Source organism: Natator depressus, chromosome 13 (assembly GCF_965152275.1).
Source record: "Natator depressus isolate rNatDep1 chromosome 13, rNatDep2.hap1, whole genome shotgun sequence".
In the NCBI taxonomy this organism is placed as follows: Eukaryota; Metazoa; Chordata; order Testudines; family Cheloniidae; genus Natator; species Natator depressus.
In genome coordinates, this window is record NC_134246.1 from 38209890 (window position 1) to 38236987 (window position 27098).

The following is a 27098-nucleotide window of genomic DNA, read 5'->3' on the forward strand; positions in this document are numbered from 1 at the left end:
GAGACTCTTGGGTCCTATCCCAAGGGGCCAGTTTGCCACGATGACTCATAATTCTGATGCTGGGATGCTTGATACCCAACTGGAGACACGGAAACCCTCGTGCTCAGAGGGTGAAGGTGGGGAGGTTAGGGTTAGAGCTGGGGTTATGGTTTGGGGTATAATTGGTCGTTAGTACTTGTATCACAGTGTCTAGAAAACCCAATCTAGGATCAGGGACCCATCGCGCCAGGAGCTTTACAGAGACATAAGGGTGAGGACTTTACTGATCCCAGGACCATTGCAGCGTGAGGAATCTAAAGGTTGGGGGGATCAGGTTGGGACGTTAGGGGTTGGGTTTGACGGGAGGGTCAGAGTTGGGGGTCAGAGTTAGGGAGTAGGGGCTAGAGAGCCGGGGTTCAGGATGAGGATAGGACTATAGGGAGAGGGCGAGAATTAGGGTGTTGGGGTTAAGGAGTTGGTGCATCTTTTGGGGGTTAGGACACTGGGTTTAGGATCCTGGTTAGGGAGTTAGGTCAGAGTTGGGGGTCTAAGTAGTTGGGTTTAAGGTTGGTTTAGGGTGATAGTTCTGTGGTTAGGGTAAAAAAGCTTCCCTCCCCCAAACTCTGTAGTTGACTAGTTATAATGACTTCTAGCTCACGAGCTTTCTAGCCAGATTCCCACTCAAGCAGTTACTGGGGTCTGCATCTCCAGTGGGCTTTAGCTGGAGACGTCAGAGCTCGTCCCCCCTGAAAAGGAAGCCCAACGCATCTCCAGCTGAGTGCGCCGCAAAAACGGAGCCAGCTCAACTCAAAGGCCAAATTAGGAGCCTGAACTCTGAGCTGTTGCCCGAAGAGGGGCTGCCAGTTATGTCCAGCCCCAGGCAGCCAAGCTGACATCTAGCTGTGCTGGGAACTCCCCACGCTCGGTCCTCAGCATGGAGCATGAGCACAGAGCTGGTGGAGGGAGGCTGGGACAGCTCAGAGAGACGTGTTCCTGCACTCGATGAGTTCAGTGTTTTACCTCTGACAAGGGACATGCAAAGGGAAATTTATGCCTCAGTTAGGAAAGTTTTTGGTTGCAAATATTTGCGACTGGGCTAAAGAGAGGAGACAACAAAAGTCCCTTAGAAACAATTCAGCTGTTCCCCCAAACCTCTAGTTTCAGCCCCCCAACCCTGAGCGCCTCACGTCTGCTTATGTTCCTGAGTCCTGACCCCCAGCCTCCTGCTAGCCCAGCCCTGGGCTCCCCCAGACCTGCCAGTGCCTCTCACTCCCAACCCACAGCCCCTGCGAGCCCCACTCTGCCCCACTGCCCTGCTGGTGCTCCTCACTCCCGACCCGCAGCCCCCTGATATCTCAGCACTGCCCCCCCAGCTCTGCTGGTGCCCCCTCACTCCTGACCTGCAGCCCCCTGCTAGCCCAGCCCTGGGATCCACGTACAGCTCTGCGGGTGCCCCTCACTCCTGACCCACATCCCCTACTAGCCCAGCACTAGGCTCCCCCACCCAGCTCTGCCAGTGACCCTCAATGCTGACCTGAAGCCCCCTGATATCTCAGCCCTGTCCCCCCCGGCCTTGCTGGTGCCCCTCACTCCCGGCCCACAGCACCGTGCGAGCCCAGCCCTGGCTCCCCCACAGCTCTGCGGGTGCCCCTCACTTCCGACCCGCAGGCCCTGCTAACCCAGCCCTGGGCTCGCTCCCTAGAGTTCTTTCAAAACTGTTATCCCAGCTTATAGGTGGAGTGTGAGATAAGCACCTCTGTTCCCCTGTCTCTGCGCGGGGTGGGGGGCACAGCGCTGCCTATGTTACCCATCCCGAGCTCCCCAGCATATCCAGGCTCTGCAGGGGAGCCATGTTCTGCACCCTGCCCTGGTTTTGGGTCCACACAGGGGGCGTACCCCACTGCCCTTCATAGGTGAGAACAGAGCACAACTGTGCTGGATCCCTGACCCGCTGTTTTAACCTACTAGACCCCGCCCCCCTCCCAGAGCTGGGGAGAGAACCCAGGCCTCTTGCTCCCCTCTCTAGCACACTCTGCCCCCCATTTATCTCTGATAGGGTTAAAACACCCTCTGAACTCATGTGACAAGCCAATAGCAGCCACTTTCCTGTAATTCACTCACCATGTGGGGTCGTGGTCCGGCACTGTAGACCGGGGGGTTCCGTCCGGGAGTCCAGCTCTGCTCTGTGGCTGTCGCGTAGCTCTTCTGAGGTATCTTTGCCTGTCAGACATCCCCTCTCCTCCCAGCCAGATGGTAGTCAAGATAATTATAGATTGAGAACAATAGATGACGCCCACTGGGGAGCTTTCACTGTTACAGCTGGTGAGAAGGTGTGAAAATTGGACAGGCGGGGAAGCCGAGGGGGCTAAAACCGGGGTGAAAAAACAACCTCAGTGTGACTTTCACTTCTGTAATCTTCCCCTTTTCAGCCCATGTTGTTTGTTTGTTTTGTTGGTCGGTTTTGCTCAGAGATTCGGTCACGAAGGCCCCAAAGCTCAGAAAAGATTGAGTCCTCCTGGGGGCTCTTTTTGAGAACCTGCCATGCGGGAGGGTGAAGAAGAAGACTTTACGGCTGTCCTGGAACTGGGGATAGAACCCAGGAGTCCTGACTCTCAACCACGCAGGATGGATAGATTGATAGTGGGTTTGTACGGGGATAGATAGATGTTCTGTACCTAGGTGCACACAAACATCATGTCTCCTTCTAGCCATATTTAATTCTTTTAACGTCTCCTGGCAGTTTGTCTTTATTATTTGTCTTTATTGTCTCTTCTGGTTCTCGCTCCTGTGAAGGTGGTGAGAAGTAGTTGGGTGGTTCCTCGCACCATGACTGGTGGTGGAATGTCCACTGCAATTTGACGTGTTTAGAACTCATCAATTCGTGGAGTTTCAGGGCAGAAGAAGGGATCACCATGATTGGCACGTCCCCCGGCGATCCCTGGCCCAAGCCCCCACCTTCTGGTCGAGCAGAGCAGTTAGAAAGAGAGGCCAAAGCTGGCTTTAAGGACTCCGTGTCATGGAGAGTCCACCAGAATCCAGAAATAAGGACTGCAACCCCCAAAATACTGTAAAATTGGGAAAGCCAGCTGGGAGTGAATATTTCATCCTCAGTGAATTTCCCCTGGACCTGTCAGTGTCCCGGAGAGGCAGATTGAAGAGCCCAGAATCCGAGGTGTATGGTTTGAAAGATGTGTTTGTACAGAAGGACAGGGACCGGAGGAGAAAGCGCGCGTGTTGAGTTATCTCATCCATCCATGACTCATGGAGGGCTCTTCCCTAGCTTTAACAAACGGTCTTGTCATCAAACAGAGGAAGGGACTTAGGGAGCTGGCTTCGGTTCCCAGATCTCCCACAGACTCCCCCTGTCACCTTGGGGAAGCCACGTCATCTCTCCAGGCCTCAGTTTCCCCATCTGTTCAATAACAGTACTGATGCTCGCTTCACACTGGAGAGCTGAGGAGGGCTGGACTCACATTGTGAGGCGCATGGGGAATATTTCTGCCTTCTAAAGGACCAGAGTCTCCTTTCAGCATCACTTGCACAAAACCAGAGTGAGTCCTCTGGAGTTGCTCCAGGTTTACACTGGAACAGCCGAGGTCAGAATCCCATTTCTCGTGTTTTTCGTCCATCGCTCGGACACCACTTCACAATGGAAAGTTAAAGGGCGAGAGAAGGTCTGCGACAGGCCCATGGTCCCACAGCAGCTGGGAATAGAACCTAAGAGTCCTGACTCCTTTCCCAGTGAATTGGCCACTGGGCCAGGCAGCCATCAGGCCACAGAGGGAGGTGGATGGACGGATGTAGGTAAATCAGTGGCCTGGTTGTCAGAGTTTCCCCCCTTTTGATGGTTTCTCTCATATTCTCTTTCTTTTTCCAGCGACCCCCACAACCCCCTCCATCTTCCCCCTGGTTCCCTGCTGCAGCAAGATCGTCAATGTGCCCCCGGACACCAGCTTGGCCTGCCTCGTAACTGGCTATTTGCCATCACCAGTGGACATCAAGTGGAATTCTGGCCAAGTGACCAAGGGGGTCAAAACTTTCCCAGAGGTGACGATGAGCAATGGGCTCCACACCCAGAGCAGCCTGCTGATCCCCTCTGACAGTTCCCGGCAGGGCGACCCCTACCAGTGCGACGTGACGCATCAAGGCACAGCAAAGACAGTGTCCGGGAAGTTCCCTCAGGAATGTAAGACATGCGGCGGGGGGAGGAGGGGGCAGCCAGGCTGAGATTTTCAAAGCGCCTAGAGAGTCTGAGAGCCAGTTAATCTTAATCCACATCCCGTAGGTGCCTTTGGAAAAATCTCACCCTGAAAGAGTGGGGAAAGTTTGGCCCCGTGTTGAAACACACTGAGCCCTGGTGCTTTGTCATTGCAGAACTCCCACCCCCAGCTCCCCTCTCTGTGGGCCCTGGAATGGGGCAAACCTCAGGGTGAAACGCACCCCTGAGCAGAGACCTATGTTCCGCTAAAGGGGAGATTTTTCAGCCCTGCCTAAAATATTTAGGCCCCCGGTTCCCCTGGGCACTTGGCATGTAAATCCCTCAGGCACCTTGGGAAATCTTAGATACGCAGCTGGTCTGAAATGGCACCTAAGCCTCATGCTGCCCTTCTGTACAGGGGAAATCTTCGGCTCACTGCCTTACTCCCTCACCCTCACCCAAACCCAAACCCAGACCCAGACTCCTCCCACCGGGGGGGTAGAACAAAGCCCATTCGCTGCTTCAGTCCAAAGGCCAGGTTTGTTCACACACAAGGACTCAAAGCAAAACCAGTGCAACTCAGAGCACAGGCTCCCAGCCACCCGGGGCCCCCCAAGCGTTCAGCCGGCTGGATGGGGAGCACACCCCCCCTTTCCCACTAGGTCCCCTTTCCTAGCCCTCCTGCCTGGTCCGCATCTAGAGATTTCCCCCTCAGGTGCTTTCCTCAGCACTAAGCCAGAAGCTTTCTCTTCTATAGACTGCAGCAAGCAGCCCCATGAAACTCCAATTCCCAGGAACCACTGGCCCTAACGGGGCTACACCCCCTTACAAGCTAGCACTCGGTTACACCTCTTTGTCATGGAGCTGTGTGTGTTTCTTGCACTCCGGCTGTTCTCGGGCATCTTTTGAAATGGATACAACCCCAGAGCAGCAAACCTAGGCGTTCTGGGGTCAGAACTTGAACGGGTGTAAATTGAGTGATCTCCACGGAAGGCAGTGGCCCTGTGCTGACTTACATCAGCTGAGGATTTGACCCTTTTTCCGTAGTCAGACACAGTCAGTCCTCTCCCAGGTTTTCTTCTGATGCCATGTCATGCTCTACAGCGCCACAGTCCCCCTTAAACAGGGGACATTAATTGAGAAAAAGAAGTTCAAAGAAACACAGCTCAAGTTCCAGCTTTGTCCCTGCTGTTTACCAGGGAGAACACACTCCAGGAGCATGTGCAGAAAGAATGCACGGAGGCATTCAGTATTTGCCTAAATGATTTAAGGGCTCTGTTCCCATTTGTTTTAAACTCTTACATGGCTGTGAAGTTAATCCCTAGAGGCTGAATAAAGTACGCAGTGTAAACACAGCACAACAAGGTGGGGTTTTTGCCAGTGCTGGGAGGACTGTAGAGTTAGCACTCTCTCGGGAAGGGGAGTGGGGATCTACAGAGAGTGACACTGGACTGTGTTTTCCTTTGTCATAAATATAAAGGGAAGGGTAAACCCCTTTAAAATCCCTACTGGCCAGAGGAAAAATCCTCTCACCTGTAAAGGGTTAAGAAGCTAAAGGTAACCTCACTGGCACCTGACCAAAATGACCAATGAGGAGACAAGATACTTTCAAAAGCTGGGAGGAGGGAGAGAAACAAAGGGTCTGTGTCTGTCTGTATGGTGCTTTTGCTGGGGATAGAACAGGAATGGAGTCTTAGAACTTTTAGTAAGTAATCTAGCTAGGTATATGTTAGATTATGATTTCTTTAAATGGCTGAGAAAAGAACTGTGCTGAATAGAATGACTATTCCTGTCTGTGTGTCTTTTTTGTAACTTAAGGTTTTGCCTAGAGGGATTCTCTATGTTTTGAATCTGATTCCCCTGTAAGGTATCTACCATCCTGATTTTACAGAGGTGATTCCTTTACTTCTATTAAACGTCTCCTTGTAAGGAAACTGAATGTTTTTTCATTGTTCTAAGATCCAAGGGTTTGGGTCTGTGGTCACCTATGCAAATTGGTGAGGATTTTTACCAAACCTTCCCTAGGAAGTGGGGTGCAAGGGTTGGGAGGATTTTGGGGGGAAAGATGTGTCCAAACTAGGTTTCCCAGTACACCCAGTTAAAGTTTGGTGGTGGCAGTGGAAATCCAGGGTCAAAGGATAAAATTAATTTGTACCTTGGGGAAGTTTTAACCTAAGCTGGTGAAAGTAAGCTTAGGAGGTTTTCATGCAGGTCCCCACATCTGTACCCTAGATTTCAGAGTGGGGAAGGAACCTTGACATCTCCTCTCTCTGCTCTCAGCATATGGTTTGACAGTGCCACCCCAGGTTTACCTCCTGGTCCCCACCTGCGAGGACAGCGCCACAGAGAGCCAGCTGGAGCTGGTTTGCCTCCTCCTGAGCTTCAGACCCGGGAAAGCCGATGTGAAATGGCTGGTGAATGGAAAGGAGAGGAGCCCCCCCACCCCGGCCTTTTCCTCTGCAATGGGTACAGATGGCTCCTACATGGGGCAGAGCTGCATGACCATCACCAGGCAGAGCTCGGAGACGGGGGACATCTTCACCTGTCAAGTGACCCACCCAGCAGTGGGAACAGAGCTCTCCATGCACAACGCCAGCAAGTGCTTGGGTGAGGGGCTACGCCCGTGCATGGTGGGGAGGTGGGGTGGAGAGTTACTCAGAAACCAGCCCTGCCTAAGGGTAGGTGGGACTGCACCTAGACCCCAGTGTGATGGGAGACATAGGAGTACCATAGAGAAATTGATACTGTAGGTGGAAGGGAAGAGAAAGAGATATAATGGGGGGATGGATGAATGGGATGGATAGTACCAGTGTTCTGATGGAGGTGGATGGATAGATTAGATTAGATTAGATTTTGATAGTCTTTTTCTGCCTTTCCACATTATTTATGCTGGTCATTGACATCTCTTTGCATTTCTCAGCCTGCCCCAGAAGTTCACTTGACCCAACCATCTACTTAACCAAACCCTCCTATGAAGATGTCATCAAAACTTCTGGTCATGTTACCTGTTTAGTTTTGGGTTATGATTTAGCAGCCAGCAGAATCGCATGGAAAGTGGATGGGCAAGTCAGCTCTGCGGCGAAGACAGAACCCCCCCCAAAAACAACAATGGGACCACCAGCCTGGTCAGTTCTCACCCTGTGTCACTGGCCCAATGGGGACAAGGCACCATATTCTGGAGAACTAACCCAGGACATAAGCATGAGCAATACAGGTGAGTAGCCTTGGCATGTCAAAGGGAAAGGCAAACTCCAGTCATTGTTAATTGGGATTAGAGGGTGAAACTCACCCCGCATATGTCCTAGGCAGCCTCTACGTCCCAGTTAACCCCCCGACAAGTAGGACTTTAGCGGAGCCCAGGCCCTCAGCACAGGGATGTATTGCAGGTATAATTATTATTTCTTCTATGAATCTTTCATTCTCTATCTCTCATTAATTTCCACTTGCACAGTTTCCCCAGTATTCCCTGCTTTAACATTAATTTCCAGATTCTCCAAGAATTTCACTCCCTCTGCTCCCTGGGATCCAGCGATGTGGCCTGTTAGGGACTTAGTGTCCTATTTGTGACTCTGGTCTGATGTGCATATGTACTTCTTACCTCTGGAAATCAGGCTGGCACTTGTCGCAGGCATCTGGTCTTTCAGGGATATTTCTGATGAGAATCTCTAAGTCTCCAGTGTAGTTAGGTGCCCAAATCCCAGTGAAATACCCAAGGTGTCCAAGTCCCTTAGCCAGCCTTTGAAAAAATCTCAATTGTGTTGAATTTTGTTGTGAGCGTTTGAAGGAGGGAAGAGGCTCCATCTGAGTGAGCAAATGGGTTGGTGACGCAATGTCATGATGATGCATGGTGGAAACTTGGGGTGAAGAGGAGATCAGGTTTGGGACACAGGACTAGCTCAAAGCCCCCTGCCCATCTGCGTTACTGTAAAACCAAGCTAAGGATAACGATTATGATGATGATCTGGAAGGGGATGAAGATGATGTCAATGACAATGAAGAAGGAAATGAAGATGCTGAAGGAGAAAAAAAGAAAGAACGTTAGAATGCTGGAGAAGATGAAGATAAGGAGGAAGGAAGGGAGGTGAAGAAGATGAATATGGTGATGGAGATGAAGATGATGATGATGTTAAGTTTTTGCCGTTGAAGGTTGAGGATCTGGAAGTTCACTGTGCATTCTGCGGGGAAGGCTTTGGAGTTCAGTTGAGTCTTTGGGTGAAGATCCAGGCTCTTTGAGTTTCAAGGGAGATGATGCTCAAGGGTTGGGTTTTTATTTTGCCTGGTCTAGCTTCACACTTACCCTGAACAACTGCCCTCCCTGGCCGCTTCACACAGAGATAGCTGGTGGATCTAAGTCCTTAACTTAGACAGACAAACCAAGTCTTATTCTTCTCTTGCCCCTCTTCCTTTTCATTTAGGCATCAGTGAGAAGGAGCCCTCAGTCACTGTCTCCCAAGCCTACCACGAAGACATCTCCGGGAACAGAGTCTCCTTGACTCTCATCTGCGAAGCTAGTGGCTTCTACCCTGAAGAGATCAGCATGTCATGGTTGAAGAATAACTCCTCGGAACTCAAGTCCAGTTACAACCATGGCCCTGTGTCAGGAAGTGGCACTTTCTCTGCCTACAGCGTCCTGAAGGTTGAGCCAAGTCAAGGAGAAGGAAATTACACCTGCGTGGTCATCACGCAGCCATGGAAGAGCCCAAGAGGTTGTGCAAAAGGTGTCCCTCGGTAAGTGGATTCTCAGAGGCAGGTATTAATTTGGGGATGTCCACATGTGTTCTTATCCCGTCCAGCCAATGGCATAAACAACCACATGACTCCATGTGAGCCCTGGTGGGGGGAGGCGGAGTGGCAATGAAGGCATCATAATGGAGAAAGAAATCCTTCTTTGGTGAAACCAAGATTTATTGCAACCTGAGCTGGGTGGGAACCTCCGCTCCACTCCAGTGCAGGAGAGTACCCTGTATTCCCAAGGCATTATCCAGTCCGAAATGCCCCAAGTAATGGGGATCCCACCCCAGCCCTGGAGGAGATGATTCTGCAGCTTCATAGACCCCATCACCACTAACGGAAATGCAGGAAAACTGTCCTAAGTGCAAGAGGGAATTTAAAGGAGGGTGCAGAATGTAATCTCATTGGGCTGTGATTTGGCCAAGACATTGGGATGGACACTCTTGATCTTGGGGAAAGTTCACAGAGGACTTTCATGGCAGGGAGGTGGTTCACTGAAAAATTTCTTTCCTTCTTAACCATGGATCCCCCTGGGAGTTGTTTGCTCCACACTTGGACATGGATTCCCAAGGTGGCTGATTGACAATTTTGTCCTTATTGTCCCTTTTTATTCCTCAAATTTGTTGCTGGCAAATTAGGAAAGTCTTCATGGATCTGCAGCCATGACAGGCACCCAATTAAAATCTGTTCTCAAGGAAAAGATGAGCTGGGGTGGGGCAGATTCCATATCGGATACAGAAGCCCATGAATTCATTCAAGCAAAGGAGAGAAACCTCTCAGCTCCATTGCCCCACAGTGGGGCTTGGACGTCCACTTTAGAAACTAATCTCATGAGCGACATCATGCATATCCTTCACACAACATTCAATAGAGGACATTGTCCCTGGGTGCCAGGGCTCCCATCAGTCTGGGTTTCCCTGCTGAGATTTCTAAAGTGATTCGAGGTCTCCCCTCCTCCATCGGCTTGCAGTGGGAGTTGGGGGACTCATGTCCTGAGGGACCTCAGCAGAGCACAGGTGTGAAATATAAATGGCCCTTCTCCCTGTGCAGAGGGTAGGGTTTAGGGAACACAAGTTCTGTCCTGAGCCGTGGGTGCAGTGTGGGGTCTAGTGTTTAGAGCAGGAGGATCTGGATGCCAGTCATGACCATGGGCAGGTCATTTGTCCTGTGTACCAGCTGCCATCTCTGGGAAAGGGGAATAACTGTATTGAGCTCAGGTGGGTCATCAAGCTCATGAATTTCTGGCTGGAAGGACCCAGAGTTGAGCAACCACGGCAGGTCTGTCCCTGGCCATGTTTTCCACAATGGGGCTTTCTCCCAACAAAGCCGGAGACCTTCAGATTTGCTCCTGGCACCGAGAGACCCAAATAAGCATAATTGGACCCAGGAATCCCAATCTCTCGGGTGGTTGGAAAATCTCAGCCATTTTCCCCACTGCCCCATAAGATGAGGGTCCTGCCCCTTCTACCAGGGAACCCAGTGCCCTATTTCCACCTCCAATGACCCTCAGCCCCTTTCCCAAACAGCCCCTGGGCTTTGCGCCCCTGAGAGAGAGGCACTCAGTTACCCACCTCATGCCTGTTGAAATATTTGCTCAGCCCTCAACGCTGCCTCCTGCCCCCCACCAGGTGTCAGCAACTGTAATCGACACCCTCTAGAGGTCTCTCTCCTTCTCCCTTCCCTGGAGGACCTCTACATAGGGCAGAACGCCACCATCAGTTGTTTGGTGAGTGGCATGGAAACCCCTGGCAGCCTGGAGGTCTCCTGGAACCGGGGTAGTGGGGGCCCATTGGCCGTGGTCTCCAGGGAGCCAGTGCTTCAGGAAGATGGCACCTACAGTGCAACCAGCATCCTGTGAGTGTGCGTGGAGGAGTGGCAGGCGGGGGAGGAGTTCACCTGCACCGTGAAGCACCAAGACATCCCGTCGGCCATTGTCAAGAACATCCGCAAGTCACAGTAAGAACTCAGCCTTCTGTCCCTAGGGGGCGCTAGTTCTGATCCGGCTTGAGGTCTTTGGGAGTGGGAGTCGCAAATTTGTGTTTGGGATGAAATGGGCAAATTTATGAGACAGAGGGGGACAGAGTCAGGACTCCTGGGTTCTTTTTCTGTCTCTGGGAGGGGAGTGGGATGTCGTGGGTTAGAATAGGGAGACTGGAAGCCATGAGTCCTGAGTTCTAGCCCCTTTTCAGGGAAGGTATTTGGATCTGGTGGGTTAGTGTGGCCCGAACTCCTGGATTGTATCCATGGGTCTGGGTGGGGAGTGGGGGGTGTCGTGGGATATAGCAGGGTGATGAGGGTGGGGGGTGGTAGCCAGGACTCCTGGGTCCCAATCCTTCGCATTAACCCTTAGCTCTTTCTCATGGCAGTGGTTTCCCTCCAGGCCCCTTCTGTCTACATCTCCCCTCCTCACGCTGAGGAGCTGGCTCTCCAGGAATCGGCCACCATCACCTGCCTGGCCTCCGGCTTCCGGCCCAGAGCCATCTTGGTGACACAGACCCAGCAGGAGCGGCCCGTGCCCCAGGAAGCCTACACCAACATCGGCCCCATCTGGGAGGCTGGGAAGGAGGAGCGCTACTTCATCTACAGCAAGCTCAATGTCTTGGCATCTGAATGGGAGCGGGGGGACACGTACGCCTGTGTGGTGGGGCACGAGGGTCTGCCCATGACCTTCGTCCAGCGGAGCGTGGACAAAGCCTCTGGTAAACCCACTGCCGTCAATGTCTCTGTGATCTTGTCCGATACCGACGTCACCTGCTACTGAGGAGCAGAGCCGCGTGGGCTCCTCACGGCGTATCTGAGATGGCCAGGGAACCTCGTGGGGTCTGGGATTCCTCTTAGCCTGTATGTAAAGCTGTGGGAGCTCTGGTGTACAGAGCGTGGCTGTGTGTGGAATATGCCCCCCAAAAATGCAGCATGCTAGAGTTTGTGATGAAGGGTGTGTCTTCTGGCGGAGACTGTCTCTGTGTCTCATCCACCCATCCACGCTTCCTCCCACAATATCTAGATGTATCCCCCCACCTTTCTTTCTTTCTTTCTCTTTAGCCATCCTCCTTTCCTTATGGATTGTCTACGTCAATTCATCCTTCCACAGGATCTATCCATCCATCCTACCCTCTGCAGTACCTGTCTCGTTGATTGCACAATATCCGTCCATCCATGCATGCAAAATTATGCAATCTCCTCTCTGCATCCATCCATCCTCATGCAGTGTCATGTTTCCACCTGCCCATCCCTCTGCAGTGAGTTGCTATCCATCCATTATTATTCATGATATTGCAGCTCCTAGATCTCCTGACTGATGTCAGGGCCCCATTGGATGGGTCCTGTACGAACACACACACAGCAAACGTCCTGGAACCAAGGAGCTGATATTTTGGCAGAAAGGGATTAAAATTGGGAAGCTAAAAGGGAACGAGACACCCAACTCCCATTCAATTGTGAGTTTATTTCACTGGCACCTAATTTCCTAAGAGTCCTTTAAAGACCCCAGGCCAGGTGGCTTGTCTCTGGTCACACTGCAGGTCAGTGGGAGAGGTGGGAATAGAGCCCTGATCCCCCATCTCCAAGACTTGTTTTGTAACTATTGCACCTGTCTCGCAATGTAGCCCTAGCCACTCTGGCATGAAAAGCCTTAGGAGATGTGTCCTCACTTGACCACATAAGGTTAGAGGCAGAGCACCCAGGAATCTGGTGTTATGTCTTCAGGGAGATAGGCGGGAGGGTGAGACTGAGTTAGGAGCCTTCATTCCTCCCAGCTCTGTCCCTGGATGTATAAACATGGGGGTGGTGTGCAGGGGAAGTGATTTCACCTCTGTGTACGGGGTTAGGGAGACCAATACTGGAATACAGCATTCATTTCTGGAGTCAACACGGAGTGACAGTCAGAAAAGGTAACAATGGTAGGAACCATTAGGAAAGGACAGATATTATTAAAACAGTAAATCTCATAATGCCACTGTATAAATCCATGGTATGCCCACAGCTTGAATACTGCTTGCAATTGTGGTCGCCCCATCTCAAGGAAGATGTATTAGAAATGGAGAAGGTACAGAGAAAGGGGACAACATTGATCATGGGGATGGAACAGCTTCCGTCTGAGGAGAGATTAGACAGGCTGGGACTTTTCATCTTAGACAAGAAATGACTAAGGGGGATATGATAGAGGTCTATAAAATCATGGCGGGTGTGGAGAAAGTAAATCAGGAAGTGTTATTTTCCCCTTCACATAATACAAGAACCTGGGGTCACCCAATGAAATTAAATGGCAGCTGGTTTCAAACAAACACAAGGAAGATCTTCTTCACACAACAGAGTCAACATGTGGAAGTAGTTGTCAGGGGATGTTGTGATGGCCCAAAACATAAGTGGGTGTAAAAAAGAATTAGATAAGTTCCTGGAGGATAAGTCTGTTAAAGGGCACCCATGAGCACAGAACGGTGTGGCCTAGTGCCCATGGTGAATATATCAGCCCTGAAGTGTGGGACTTTGTTTTCTTCGGGCTAGAGTCAATCTAGCAGCCCTTGAGTGTAGGGGAGTGTGGCCTAGCGGCCAGAGTGAATAGAGAGGACCTCAAATGCAGGGCAGTGTGGTAATGGCCACACCCAGGGGCCGTCACCGGAGGCGATGATGGCAAGGGCAGTGGGACACGGGCTCAGGTAAGCGCTCATCTAGTCCAGTCCTCTGCACTCATGGCAGGACTAAGTATTATCTAGACCACCCATGACAGGTGTTTGTTTCACCTGCTCTTAAAAATCTCCAATGATGGAGATTCCAAAACCCCCCTAGTCAATTTATGCCAGTGCTTAACCACCCTGACAGGAAGTTTTTTCTAGTGTCCAACCGACACCTCTCTTGCTGCAATTTAAGCCCATTGCTCATTGTCCTACCCTATGAGGTTAAGGAGAGCAATTTTTCTCCCTCCTCCTTGTAACAACCTTTTATGTTCTTGAAAGCTGTTATCATGTCCCCTCTCAACCTTCTCTTTTCCAGCCTAAACAAACCCAATTTTTAATCCTCCCTGAAATCTCATGTTTTCTAGACTTCTAATCATTTTTGTTGCTCTTCTCTGACTTTCTCCAGTTTGTCCACATCTTTCCTGAAATGTGGCACCCAGAACCGGACACAATACTCCAGTTGAGGCCTAATCAGCACGGAGTAGAGCGGAAGATTGTTCCTTCCCAAGTGGAGTACTTTGCATTTGTCCTTATTGAATTTCATCTTTTTTACTTCAGACCATTTCTCCACTTTGTCCAGATCATTTTGAATTTTAATCCCAACCTCCAAAGCACTTGCAACCCCTCCCAGCTTGGTATCGTTAACAAACTTTATACGTATGTTCTCTATGCCATTATCTAAATCATTGATGAAGATATTGAACAGAACTGGTCCCAGAACTGATCCCTGCGGGACCCCACTCATTATTCCCTTCCAGCATGAGTGTGAACCACTGATAACTACTCTCTGGGAACGGTTTTCCAACCAGTTATACACCCACCTCATAGTAGTTCCATCTAGTCTGCATTTACCTAGTTTGTTTATGAGAAGGTCACACGAGACTGTATCAAAAGCCTTCCTAAAGTCAAGATATACCATGTCTATCGCTTCCGCCCTATCCACAAGGCTTGTTCCCCTGTCAAAAAAAGCTATCTGGTTGGTTTGACACGATTTGTTGTTGACAAATCCACGCTGTTACTTATCACCTTATTTTCTTCTACATGTTTGCAAATTGATTACTTAATTATTTGCTCCATTATCTTTCCGGGTACAGAAGTTAAGCTGATTGGTCTGTAATTCCCCAGGTTGTCCTTATTTCCATTTTTATAGATGGGCACTAGATTTGCCCTTTTCCAGTCTTCTGCAATCTCCTCCAACTTCCATGACTTTTGAAAGACAATCGCTAATGGCTCCGATATCTCCTCAGTCAGTTCCTCAAGTATTCTGGGGTGTGTTTCATCAGGCCCTGGTGACTTGAAGACATCTAACATGACTAAGTAATTTTTAACTTGTTCTTTCCCTATTTTAGCCTCTGATCCTACCTCATTTTCACTGGCATTCACTACGTTATACGTCCAATCACCACCAACCTTGTTGGTGAAAACGGAAACACAGTCGTCATTAAGCACCTCTGCCATTTCCGCATTGTTTGTTATTGCTTTCCTCCCCTCATTGCAACTTGCTGACCTTAGACGGGTGGGAGATACCACTCCCTCCACCTCCCCGGGTCACTTCCTACCGGGCTTCCTGAAGCTGCAGTCCATATCACGTTGGGGTCTGCGAGCTCCTCGGAGCAGGTAATTCCCTGGGACTGCGACTGCAGCTGGTCAGCTGAAGGCAACAGGTCCCAGGTCTGTGTCTTGAGATGTCCACCTTACACAGGCAAGGGCTGTAATGGCTCCTGGGTTGGAGCCTCGACCAAGTGTCCTTCCTCCTTGGTGGTCAGTGCAGAGTGAGCTGGCCTGCTCTCCTTCTTACCAGCACAGCATTTGGACCTTGCTCAGCATGGTGTGAGGTGAAGGACTTCCTCCACCCCACGGGTGTGATTAACCCTTTCCTGGCTGGTGCGGGTATGCACACCCTGCCACCGGCACAAAATCTGGAAGGGCAGGATTGGAATGAACTGGCATTGGCTGGGAAGATGCCGCTGTTGGATGGGGGTGCATGGCCCCATTGAGCTATGCATTGGCAGGTCTCAGCCCAGCTCTGTTGCTGGCCTGGGGAGGGGAATCGCATGCTCGGGGTGGCTGGGGTGTGTAAAGGAGCCAAAGGGTGTGAAATTTAATGGAAGTTGGGGCTGAAATCCCTGAGGCTGCTGTGAGAATTGCAGCCTGTGACGGGGGGTCTCCACCTGCAGCCTGCCCGGTCTCCCCTGGCAGGGACCCTCTGTCTCTGGCCCTGGACGGGGATCTCCTGCCAAGAGCACAGATCGGAGCTCCCCGCTGTGCCCGCTCAGCTCCCTGGGTGAATGAAGAGGCCTCTCTAACCGGCACGTGTGTCTCATCCCCAGCTCCTCACTGCCTCGTGGAGGACCAAGGCGTCTCTGTTGAAGGAGGAGAGGAGGAATCTGACGGTCTCTGGACACCTGTTGCCTTCATTGCTCTCTTCCTGCTCAGCCTGTTGTACAGCGCCGGCGTCACGCTGCTTAAGGTAAGAGCAACAGCGACCTTCATGGTCCCATGTCACTGCTGAGAGCAACAACCCGTGCTCAGGAATCGATCCCACGCCATCAGCATGCAGCCAGCCGCCAGCCGCCATCACCACCCATAGTCAGTGATTGTCAGAGGCCAGAGCCAAGGGCGAGAGCCACAGTCAGGAATTGGAGCCCAGGGTTAGGCGCGTGGCTGGACCCAGACGGGAAGAGGGGAGGAGCCGGGCTGGACCCAGATGGGAAGAAGGCAGGAGCAGGGCTGGACCCAGATGCGAAGAAGGCAGGAGCAGGGCTGGACCCAGACGGGAAGAAGGCAGGAGCCGGGCTGGAACAAGCAGTCACAGCTGCTATGGCAGCCCTGGGGAAATTCTTTGGGCAGCTGCTTAACTTCTGCTGGGCTCATGAACCGGGCTGCTGACTCTGCCGGCTCCAGGCCAGGTGCGCACGTCAGGTTGCCTGGGACTGGCTCTGCTGCCAGCCCTGATTCCTGACAGTGACCAACAATCAATGAGAGAGAATCAGGAACGATTACTTATTAATAATCCACCACCCGTCATCACTAATTAATGAGCTGCCATCCAGGTTAATGCGGCAGTGATCAATACATGAGAGTCAACAGTCTATTATCAATTCCAATCGTTTATCACTGAGAAATCAATAATCACGGTTGGCTGTCCCTGGTCAGTACCTAGTGATCTGTACTTAATGCTGAATAGCCATTAATCTGCAATTAATTATCAATAATCAACACTCACAGATCAGTAATTAATGTTAAAGAATCGAGGATCAAGCATCAATAAGCTGCTAATAATTATCAATTGATAAGAATCACTTGTGAATAATCAGGAATTAATGATCAATGACCAAAACTGAATGATCCCTAATTTTTTTGAAGCAAGAGGAAATGTTCCAAGAGTAAGGCTCCATGAGCGTCAATCAATAAGCACTCAGCCGTGATCGCTAAGGATCAGTCGTCGGGCCCAGAAGCACAAAGGGCCAGAGGTGCCCGTGAAGCCGGTTCTGTGCCGGACCGCGGTGCAATGGGGCTGGTACCAGAAGCAGGGAGAATCGGCGGAGGCAGCTGCGGCTCCCCAGGGACTTGGTGTGCGGCACCCGCTGGGCAGTGGCCGTTCCCTGAGGCGGTTTGACAAGGCTGGTGTCTCTGTCTGGAAGATGAGCTCCAGCTCAAGCCAGACATCCTGGCAGGACGCAGGCGTGGCTGGGCGAGGCTGGATGGTCCCAAGGGTCCCTTCTGGCCTTGCTCTCCCATCCGAGGATGCTGCCCGTGAGCGACACCGGCTGAACCCCTCTGCTCTCTGTGTCCCACAGGTGCGGTGAGTGCCCGGCTCCGGGCTCCTAGGAGGGGACAGCACTGCTTCGTCCTCTTCATTCTCTCCCTCCATCTTCAGCCCTGCCGGGCTCCGGCCCCCTCTCCGGACACCGGGAGGGACCATGTTCCACGGCAGCGCAGAGGGCGCGACAACGGCCGCTGAAGGGTCTGAGCTCCGCAGAACCCAGAGCAGGGAGGGCAGAGTCCTTTCCCGGACGTCCCCGTGGGGCAGCCCACGCTGGAGCTTGAGCTCAGCCCCGTGCCCCTCAGTCCTCCACCCCCATCCCACGGCAGGGACTGGATTTCCTTGTGTGTCTGTGTGTGTGTGTGTGCAGGTCTGTAGTGTCCTGAGGCCTAGTCAACGTGGACTCTGGCGAGGGAGAAGAGTCTCATTTGCTCTATCGTTTAACTTGCAACTTACACGGGAATTGTGTGTTTGATCCAAAATAAAAGGAGTTAAGAATTGGTAGCTGCATTTCAGGGTGGTTTGGGGGGATTTAACCAAGGAGAACGGTACCCACTGTATGTCCCAGCCCCCCGGTGTCTATCTACGCATCCGTCCATTCTCAGACATACAGACCTTTTTCTTTCTTTCTTTCTTTGTTTCTTTCTTTCATCTATCAGTGGTATTCCCTGCCCCAGAGATCTCCCCTTTCTGCCCCTCGGTCCTAGCCTGTATAGGCTGAGGGACGAAGCCCCAGCTCTCTGGGTTCGTAGCTAGGCCCCCATCTCCCATTGGGGCCAGTTCAGTGGGCAGCCTTCATTTTATTCTCCATGCCCAGAGGCGCCCCCTACAGCCACGACATGACCCTCTGGCGGCTGTCAGCGGTCCCTGAAAGTCGGGGATGGAGGTTATGAATGAGATGGAGCCTGATTTGTATATTTATTTATTTATTTATTGTCACTCAGTGCACACAACAAAAGTCACACACACACTCACACACACCACACAAAAATCCCAATGAAGAGCTAAATATGCAATATACAGCACGACAGACACAACTCTGGCTATGGTCCTGCCCCAGGGTGGGGGGCTGGCTGGCGCAGGGGGTGGGGAAGGGGATATGGGGCCTTTCCGCTCTAGGGGGCGCTGGCTCTGATCCAGGCCCAGAGCAGGGGGCTGTTGGGCTCAGGACGGTGGGAAGTGGGACTCGGGTTGTTTCCTCGCTAGGGGCGCTGGTTCCCCGCATGGTACGAGTTGTCCGGTCTCCGCCCAGCTCCCAGCAGGGCAGCGTCCCCAGTGGCTGAGGGCGGATTAGGCCATGTGGGGTGAGCTCCTCGCTTCCCCCAGGGGGTCTCCCAGAGGCACAGCAGTGGTGGGGGGCAGCTGTGGGACTCAGGGTGGTGTCACCAATAGAGCCGGGAGTCCCGGCCCCTTGTCTCCGGGCGGACGGGGGCAGCGGCCCCTACACCACGCGCTGGAGAACGTTCTTGTCCTCGGGGCCCCTCGCACGCCTCAGCTGCACCACGGTGGAGAACAGCCACTTCACCTGCAGGGGGGAGAGAGAGCAGGGGTGAGAGGGGTCAGCGCTGGGGGAGCTGCTCGGTCTGTCTGTCTGTGTCATCCCTTCCTGCTTTTATGTCTGTGTCTCATTCACTCAGTCTCTGTCTTATTCACCTATTCTTCTTTCTCTTTCCTTCTTCTGTTCTTTCTTTCCCTTCCAAGCTGCCCTCTACTGAGCTAAACTCGTTCATTCCTTCGTTCCTACGTTCGTTCTCTCTCTCACCTTGAACAGGGTCACGGTGGCGCTGTAGCACACGCTCAAGAGGAAGAGGGTTACAAAGACTGAGAGGCTGGACCAGAGGCCATCAAGCTCTTCATCTCCGTCATCGCTGCAAAACTCACCCGACATGATCATCTCTGTTGGGGGGAGAGAAAGAGACATCAACTCCGACTCAGCCACTGTGACAGAGAGAGCTTGGACTGTGCATCCAACACCAACCCGCCTATCCCCTTCTCATCCTTCCATCCCTCCACCATTCCCTCTCTAGACATATCCAGCCATCCTAAACCACACACCCCTCCACTCATCCATCTCTAGACCGACCCTGCCATCCATCCATCCATCCCTAGCGATGTCCTGCCCACCTATCTGTGTCAAGATACAACCATCCATCCATCCCTCCATACACTCCCACACAGCCCTCACCCGACCCATCCATGACCACACATCCCTCCACCCATCCATCTTTAGAAAGAACCATCCATCCATGACCACACACCCCTCCCCCTATCCATCTCTAGATACAACCATCCATCCATCCCCACCCACCCCTCCACTCATCCATCTCCAGATACAACCATCCATCCATCTTTAGATGGAACCATCCATCCATCCCCACACAACCCTCCACCCATCCATCTCTAGATACAACCATCCAGCCATCCCCACACACCCCTCCACCCATCCATCCATGACCACACATGCCTCCACCCATCCATCCCTATACACAACTGTCCATTCATCCAACCATCCATTCCACACATCTTCACTCACTCTCTCCATTTGCACACGTTCTCCATCCCTCCATTCCCACAAGCGAGGTGACTCAGGATCCCTTAAAGTGTGTGTGAGGTGCTGGGATGCAGCAGCGACGGGGGTGCCCCCTAAAGACCAGGATGGATGGATTTCATGTATGTTCCTCTATGACGCTGATCCCAATGTACCTAACACTCAGGAGTTGCTTCAGATGGAACGCAGCCGCCTCTGGGGCTGTTTATTTAGGGCTCCCTTGGGTGGCACTGGGATGGTGGCATCTGGTGGCTGTTCATAGGGGGCTCTCTCGGCCGGCACAGAGATGTGGCCCCCTTTGGTGTGGGACACAGGGGCTGTTTAGATAGGGACCCCTTGTCCAAATGCCAAGCTATAGCTGACATGGGGGCTGCGGAACAGTGTCGCTTTGAGGAACAGAGCCATGAGTAATTTAATGATGGGGAGGCTCAGGATCTCTCAGAGGAAAGATGGTGCCCCCTGCAGGATGGCGCCCCCTAGCACAGCAGTGGGGGCATTGACGTCAGCTCTGACTGTGGGGGGAGAACCCTCCATACTGAGCCCACTGCCATGCTCCCTGCAGGTGTGCATGGCTTCTGGATGACGCAGGTCTCATTCCCTACGTGAGGGGGATCCAAGGACTTGGTTGGAGTTGGTAGCTGCTTCTTAGAGATGGGTGAGATATCCCCATATAAACTGACCCCCGCATACCCCACCCAAGAGTCAGACATGTCTCAGTGCTCGGTGAGGGGTCTGTGTACAAACAGCCCCCATGTTCCACCCCAGAGGGGAAGCAACTCAGCACGGGGTGAGGGATTCCTGTAACACCTGTCCCAGAGACGGCTGCATCTTAGAGCTGGCTGAGAGTGGAGGGAGAGCAGGCTGTGTGGCTGCTTCTGGGTGCATGTTTGTGTCTCTCTGTGTTGTGCGTCTCTGTGTGTGTACAAACATCACCGCCCAGGCGGGAGGGTCTCTGGGTCATGCCATGTTACATGTGTGTCCATCTGTACCAGATGGAGCTCTCTCTCTCTCTCTCTCTCTCTCTCTCTCTCAGCAACCACTGCAGTCTCCTACTTTGTGCGCCCCTCCCTGCTAGCAACTGCACGGCCCCCAGGATAACAGCCCTAACACTGCTGCTGCTGGCTACGCTCCCTTTAGCACCATGCGTGGAGCTCTGTGCTTGGCACTGGTGTGTTCGAGCCCTGCGCTCGCCCATCCAGCCCTGGGGCTGACACACACACACACACACACATGTGCCTGTATGTGTGTGGGTGCCCTGTTGGGGCTAGGTAGGAGACAGGGCTCATGTGTGGGGCCATAGAGGAGTCTGCATCCTCTGTCCCACCCCACTGCCCGGGCCCCCTATGTCACCAGAGCTAGTGAGACTTTAGCTGAGCCCTGCTCAGTGTCTGCTTCAGATAACAGCCCTACTACTGCTGCTGCTTTGCGAGCACTGGGTGCCAGGAGCTGATCCCTGGAGCGGGGTGTTTGTTGTATGTTGTTCTATCACCCCCTCCCCAGCTGCCACAGAGGGTCGGGGGTGGAGGGAGACCCCTTAGCCTCCTAGCCTGCAGGGGAGGTGTGTTTAGGGGTCAGGGAATTTGAATTGCCCTCCCTCCACTGATTCTGTCTGGAAACTCTCCCTGCTCCTCTCTGGGGTGGGATGGGATGTGGGGTAAATGCTGACCCTGACACAATGCCCCTCTGGGCATGCACAGGTTCTAGCCTAGAGGACCTTGCCTCAGTGGGATCCTAGGGATTGCTTAGCCATCCATCCATCCTTCTTCATCCATAATCATCATCTACCCATCCCTCCTGATCTGTACCATCCATCCATCCTTGCTCATCCCTAACCATCCATCCACCCTCATCTGTATCTTCCATCCACCCACACAGATCTGTACCCATCCATCCATTCTTGTTCCTAACCATCCAGCCACCCAATGTCCTGTCTGTCTGTCCATCCATCCTCATCCCTCACCATCCATCCATGCAACCCCATCCACTTATCTGTCTATCCCTTTCAGTATTCATCCACCCCTGTCCCTCCATCACCATTGGTACCCATTGACACTAATCCATTCATTGCCATCCATCCTTTCCCAAATATATGTAGTCAGCCATTATCATATTTACCCATCCTTTCATCTCCATCTATCACTCACTCACTATGGGTAACAACCCATTCATCCATCCACCTTCCCATCCCCATCGGTACCAGTCCAGTGCCATATGTAACTACCAATCCATTGACATTCATTTATACATCCATTCATCCCCATCTCCTCCTGTCCATCTATGACAGTCCATCTATTTATCCATCCATCAATCCTTCAGAAAGTGTACCCATCCAACATTCACCATCCATCCATCTATACCCCCATACGCACCCCTCTCTCCATCCGTCCACCCATCTGCGGATCCCCATACATTTTTTCTATCCCTCGGCATCTGTTTATCCATTGGCATCCACCCTCTTTGAGCCATCCAACCATCGTTCCCTGAGTGCAGTGCAGTCTAGTTGCAGGCACACTGGGTGGGACATTCAGGACACCTGGATTCTGTTTCTAGCTCTGTCATTGACATGCTCGGTGATTTTGGGCAGGTCCCTTCCACTCTTGGTACCTCTGTTTCTCCTCCTCCTCTTTCTGTATTTAGGTTGTGAGAAGGACTGTCTCCCACTGTCTGTGCCGTGCCCATCCCAACAGGGTCCTGGTCTCAGTTGGGGGTATAGGAGTTAATTTAATCCAAATAATGATCTTTCTATTTCTCTCCTCCTCCTTGTGATATCTCTTGGTGATATCTCCTGCCCCCTGAAGTATGTATCCATCTAATCATCTCTTTGAACACCTGGCCTTCCAACTGAGATTGGCTTGAATGTGTCTGCTCCTCCGCAGTATGTACGTGCGTATATGTGTAACTGTGCATCTACCCCCTTCTCCATCACTGTTTCCATGCTGTGTCTGTACTCATGCATGCATTCATCCTTCCTTACATGGCATGGACCCACATATCTACCTATCCTTCCTTCCATGGCATCGACTCATCTTTCCTTTCATGGAATCTACCCATGTATCTATGTATCCATCCATGGTGTATATGTATCCACCCATACAGGATCTGGGTATTAGCACCCCCAGCCTTATAGCATCTGGGTTTCTCCCAGCCTGCAACTTGGGACCTTGTCCACCTTGGGCGACCTGCAGATTTCACCCAGTGACACCACAACAAGGAGACCTGGGGGTGAGCTCAGACTTGTTCCGTTTATTCACTTGTCATCACTGAGGGCACAGAGATTATTTACAGGAAGCTGTACTGGACAATGCTACCAGTGGGGCTGGGAGGAGACGTCTTCATTTACCAGAGACTTTGCTGACACTGCGTTGGGTGAATTTCATCTGCAGAGCTTCGTGGATCACCATGCAGGTGTAGGTGTCTCCGCTGTTCCAGCTGGCCTTGCTGACTTTCAGCTTGCTGTAGAGGAAGAAGTTCGAATCGCCATCTTTTTCCTTCATGGGCGGAGTGGTGATGTTGTCAGTCTCATTTTCACCTTCATGGTTCTTCATCCACTGCACCGAGATGTCCTCGGGGAAGAAGCCCCGCACCAGGCAGGTGAGGCTGACAGAGTCTCCTTTGCTCCTTAGCTCCTCGTTGTGGGGGCGCAGGAGGTAGACACCTGGGGTGGAGTGCTTGCCTTCGGTGGATGGGGATGGAGGACACAGATGAGCCAAGCACATTACTCATCTGGGGCACATGGGGATAAGGATGGGGTGTGTGTGTGCGTGTGTGTGTGCGTGTGTAGGATGGTAGGAACATCCCCTCTCTCCTTCAGGATGGAGGGGCTGGGGACTGGGAGCTGGTATCTCTGGAGCACAATTTGAGGGTGTGGATTTGGGGATGGAAAGGGACTCAGGGGCCAGGATCTCAGGTTGTTGGGGGTTGGGGCTTCCTCTTAAGGAGCATCCCCCCTGCTGGGGGTGGGGATAGGGGAGTCTTTCCCCTTAGGGACCCTGAGCTCCTCTTACCTGGCTTCTTGGAGATGGATTTGATGAGGGGCGAGGGTAGCTCTGAGTGCTCCACTTTGCAGGTAAAGGTCTCTCCATCCTCCCAGTCACGGGTGAAGATGGGCATGGACCTGGAGGCGGTGAAGGTGCCGTTGAAGTGCTCACCGATGTCCGGCTCATCAGGGCTAATGGACTCTGGCTTCTCCCGGGACCAGACCACCCGGAGGCCGGAGTCGCTCGGCAGGTTGACCACCAGGCAGGTGAGCATGGGTCTCTGGGTCACGTACAGGGCGGTGGGGGATGGGGGCACCAGGAAGACTTGGATGTCGCTGGGAGATGTTGTTTCTTCTGGGGATGGGAGAGCCTGGGTCAGCCACTACGCTGGGTCTCCCCTGCCCAAGCCCATCCCGGTCTCCTCTCACGCCCTGTCCCCTAAAAAGCCCATCCCAGTCTCCCCCCACCACTCCTCTCCCAGCTCGAGCCCAGCCCGGTGTCCCCTCCCCTTCCTAGGCAGCCTGGCCCCGCTCAGTGTCACCTCTGCACTTGTGGGCGTGGTCCTGCTTTTTGCTTCCGGTGCCCGGGTGATACACCTGGCAGGTGTACATCTTGCCCTCCAGCCACTCGTCCTGGGAGACACTGGCATTGCTGCGGGTCCTGAAGGTGCGGCCGTTGGTGTCCTTCTTGGCAGAGTCGGTGTCACCAGAAAGTTGCCCGGGCTTGCCGTCCACCAGCCATTCCACCGTCAAAGGCTCGGGGTAGAAGCCGGAGATGAAGCACACCAGCTGGATGGCACCTGGCTTGCTGGTGCAGGAGGAGTGGAGGACGTGCACCTCGGGTTCAATGGGGATGGGCTCTGGGAGAAGGGTGGCAGGGGTTAGTTGTTGTACAGACCCCTCCTGGGCCCCCCTCACTCCCTGCAGCACAGTGCCCCCTACTGAGCCCCAGCACCCTGTTGTCCACAGCATGGCGCCCCTTACTGAGCCCCCCACTCCCTGCAGCACTGGGCTCCCTACTGAGCCCTCTGCCCCTTTCCCTGCATTGCAGCACCCATCGCTTCTCTTTGCATGGTCTCTCTTTTCGTCCCTCCACCCTTTGGTGCGTGGCCTCTCTCTTTCCATACCCAACACTATCTACCTGTCCCCATTCACTCCCATCTCTCTGTGGTGTCTCTCTCTCTCCATCTCTCCTCCCACAGTGGTGACTCCCTTGGCTCACAGCACTGGCAGGCTCCCATCCTCTCTCCCTGCACCAGTCACCAGATCAGGGACCTGAGAGAGCCCCAACCCCTGCCCTTCCCCCCACGGGCTGCGTCGCGCTGTCCCTACTTGGGATTTCCTTGGAGATGCTGGAGCTGGTGGGCTGGTGTTGTACTTTGCAGCTATAGGTGTTAGACTTCCAGCTGCTGGACGGGACGGTGACCTGGCTGCTGAGCGTGTAGAGGCCACTGGAAGGTTGCAGCAGGGAGGGATAAGTCTTCACGCCCGAGGAGGCGACATTTGGGCTCCACGTCACGGTGACCGGCTCGGGGAAGTATCCTTTGGCCAGGCAGCCGAAGGTGATCTGGTGGGTGTCGTCGCCGGTGCAGGAGGTCAGGGGGAAGACAGATGGGGCCGTGGGGCTAGCTGCAAAGGGAGAGAGAGCGAGGCCATGAGACGCAGCCCCTACCCCGCTCCATGCAGCATGGGGGCCCTAGCGTGGCACTGGGGCCAGGACTCAATGCCCGGGGAGAGCGTCCCCTAACGGAGCCCCACTCTGCTCCACTCAGCACAGCAGACAGCTTGTGGTGAGACTGTTGCCAATTGCAAGGTCTTGTTAATGTCTGTGTTTAAGTGTGTGCCTGAGATTGGAACCCCCCATCTTCCAGGTTGAGTCACAGAGTGACCAGGAGCAGGGCCCCCAATTTAACTTGTGCTGCACAGACCCTGTTGTACTAGTGATTTTAGCTTGGGTAAATCTCATTAGGTTCCTAGGCGGTAACATCTTTGGCCCCTACTGGCTCGTAAGCATTTCTATGGCTCAAATGCACATTGTTAGATATCCCCAATGAGTTCCCAGGACATTGCAGGAAAGCCTGGGGCTGTTCAAGTCAACCCAGGACATATGGGCCCTTTGGGTTAGAGTTAGGGTTATCATTATACATAGGGGAGGAGGATTAAGGGTTAGGGTTAGGTGCTGGGGTTAAGGGCTAGAGGTTGCTGGGGTAGAATTAAGGGTGATGGTTTAATGGTTTGGGTCAAATACCTTTCCACTCTCAAGTTCAATATTTGATGTGTTATGATTGGATTTCTAGCCAATTTTGTAGTCATTCAACCATCAGATTCCTACCGGGTCTGATGCCATTTCTCAGAGGGAGTTAGTGAAACTCTTGTTTCCTAACCCAAGGGACTAATTTGCAAGTTCTGATAGTTCTTGTTTTGGGATGCTTGATACTAGACTGGAGACATCAAAGCTCTGGTGCTTAGAGGGTCAAGGTGGGGAGGTTAGGGTTAGAGCTGGGGTTATGGTTAGGGGTATAATTGGTCGTTAGTACTTGTATCACAGTGGTCTAGAAAACCCAATCTAGGATCAGGGACCCATTGCACCGGGAGCTTTACAGAGAAATAAGAATGAGGACTCTACTGATCCCAGGACCATTGCAGCCTAAGCGATCTAAAGTCAGGGTTGGGGGGATAAGGTTGGGACGTTAGGGTTAGGGGTTGGGTTTGACGAGAGGGTCAGAGTTGAGGGTCAGAGTTAGGGAGTAGGGGCTAGAGAGCCGGGGTTCAGGATGAGGATAGGACTATAGGGAGAGGGCGAGGATTAGGGTGTTGGGGTTAAGGAGTTGGTGCATCTGTCCACTGGGGTTAGGGTCCTGGTTAGGGAGTTAGGACAGAGTTGGGGGTCTAAGTAGTTGGGTTTAAGGTTTGGTTTAGGGTCAGAGTTCTGGGGTTAGAGTAAAAAACCTTCCCTCCCCCAAACTCAGTAGTCGACTGGCTTTCACGTCCCCTCGCGCACGACCTTTCTAGCCAGATTCCCACTCAAGAAACACTCATATTCTAACCAATTTGGATGAAGATTTTGCTGGACACTTTCCTAAACTCTACAGTAGAAATCTCCCAAGAATTCCAGCGGCCTCACTTTCTAGAAGCCCAAACTTGAGGCGCATTGGGGAGCAGTTACTGGGGTCTGCATCTCCAGTGGGCTTTAGCCGGAGACATCAGAGCTCGTCCCCCCTGGAAAG

At 52.6% G+C, this 27098-nt stretch overlaps 2 gene segments (V, D, J or C); one reads left to right on the forward strand and one right to left on the reverse strand.

Moving 5' to 3' along the window:
- Positions 1-40: 40 nt before the first annotated feature.
- Positions 41-17390, forward strand: LOC141997135 (Ig gamma chain C region-like). The segment is given in 9 exon segments: positions 41-116; positions 3857-4165; positions 6458-6784; positions 8113-8214; positions 8593-8883; positions 10537-10634; positions 11289-11607; positions 15912-16051; positions 17382-17390. Coding segments are annotated over 9 exon segments (1671 nt in total).
- Positions 17391-18788: 1398 nt separating this feature from the next.
- Positions 18789-27023, reverse strand: LOC141997136 (immunoglobulin heavy constant gamma 2-like). The segment is given in 7 exon segments: positions 18789-18872; positions 19110-19243; positions 23236-23568; positions 23900-24226; positions 24414-24731; positions 25204-25500; positions 26996-27023. Coding segments are annotated over 7 exon segments (1521 nt in total).
- Positions 27024-27098: the final 75 nt, after the last annotated feature.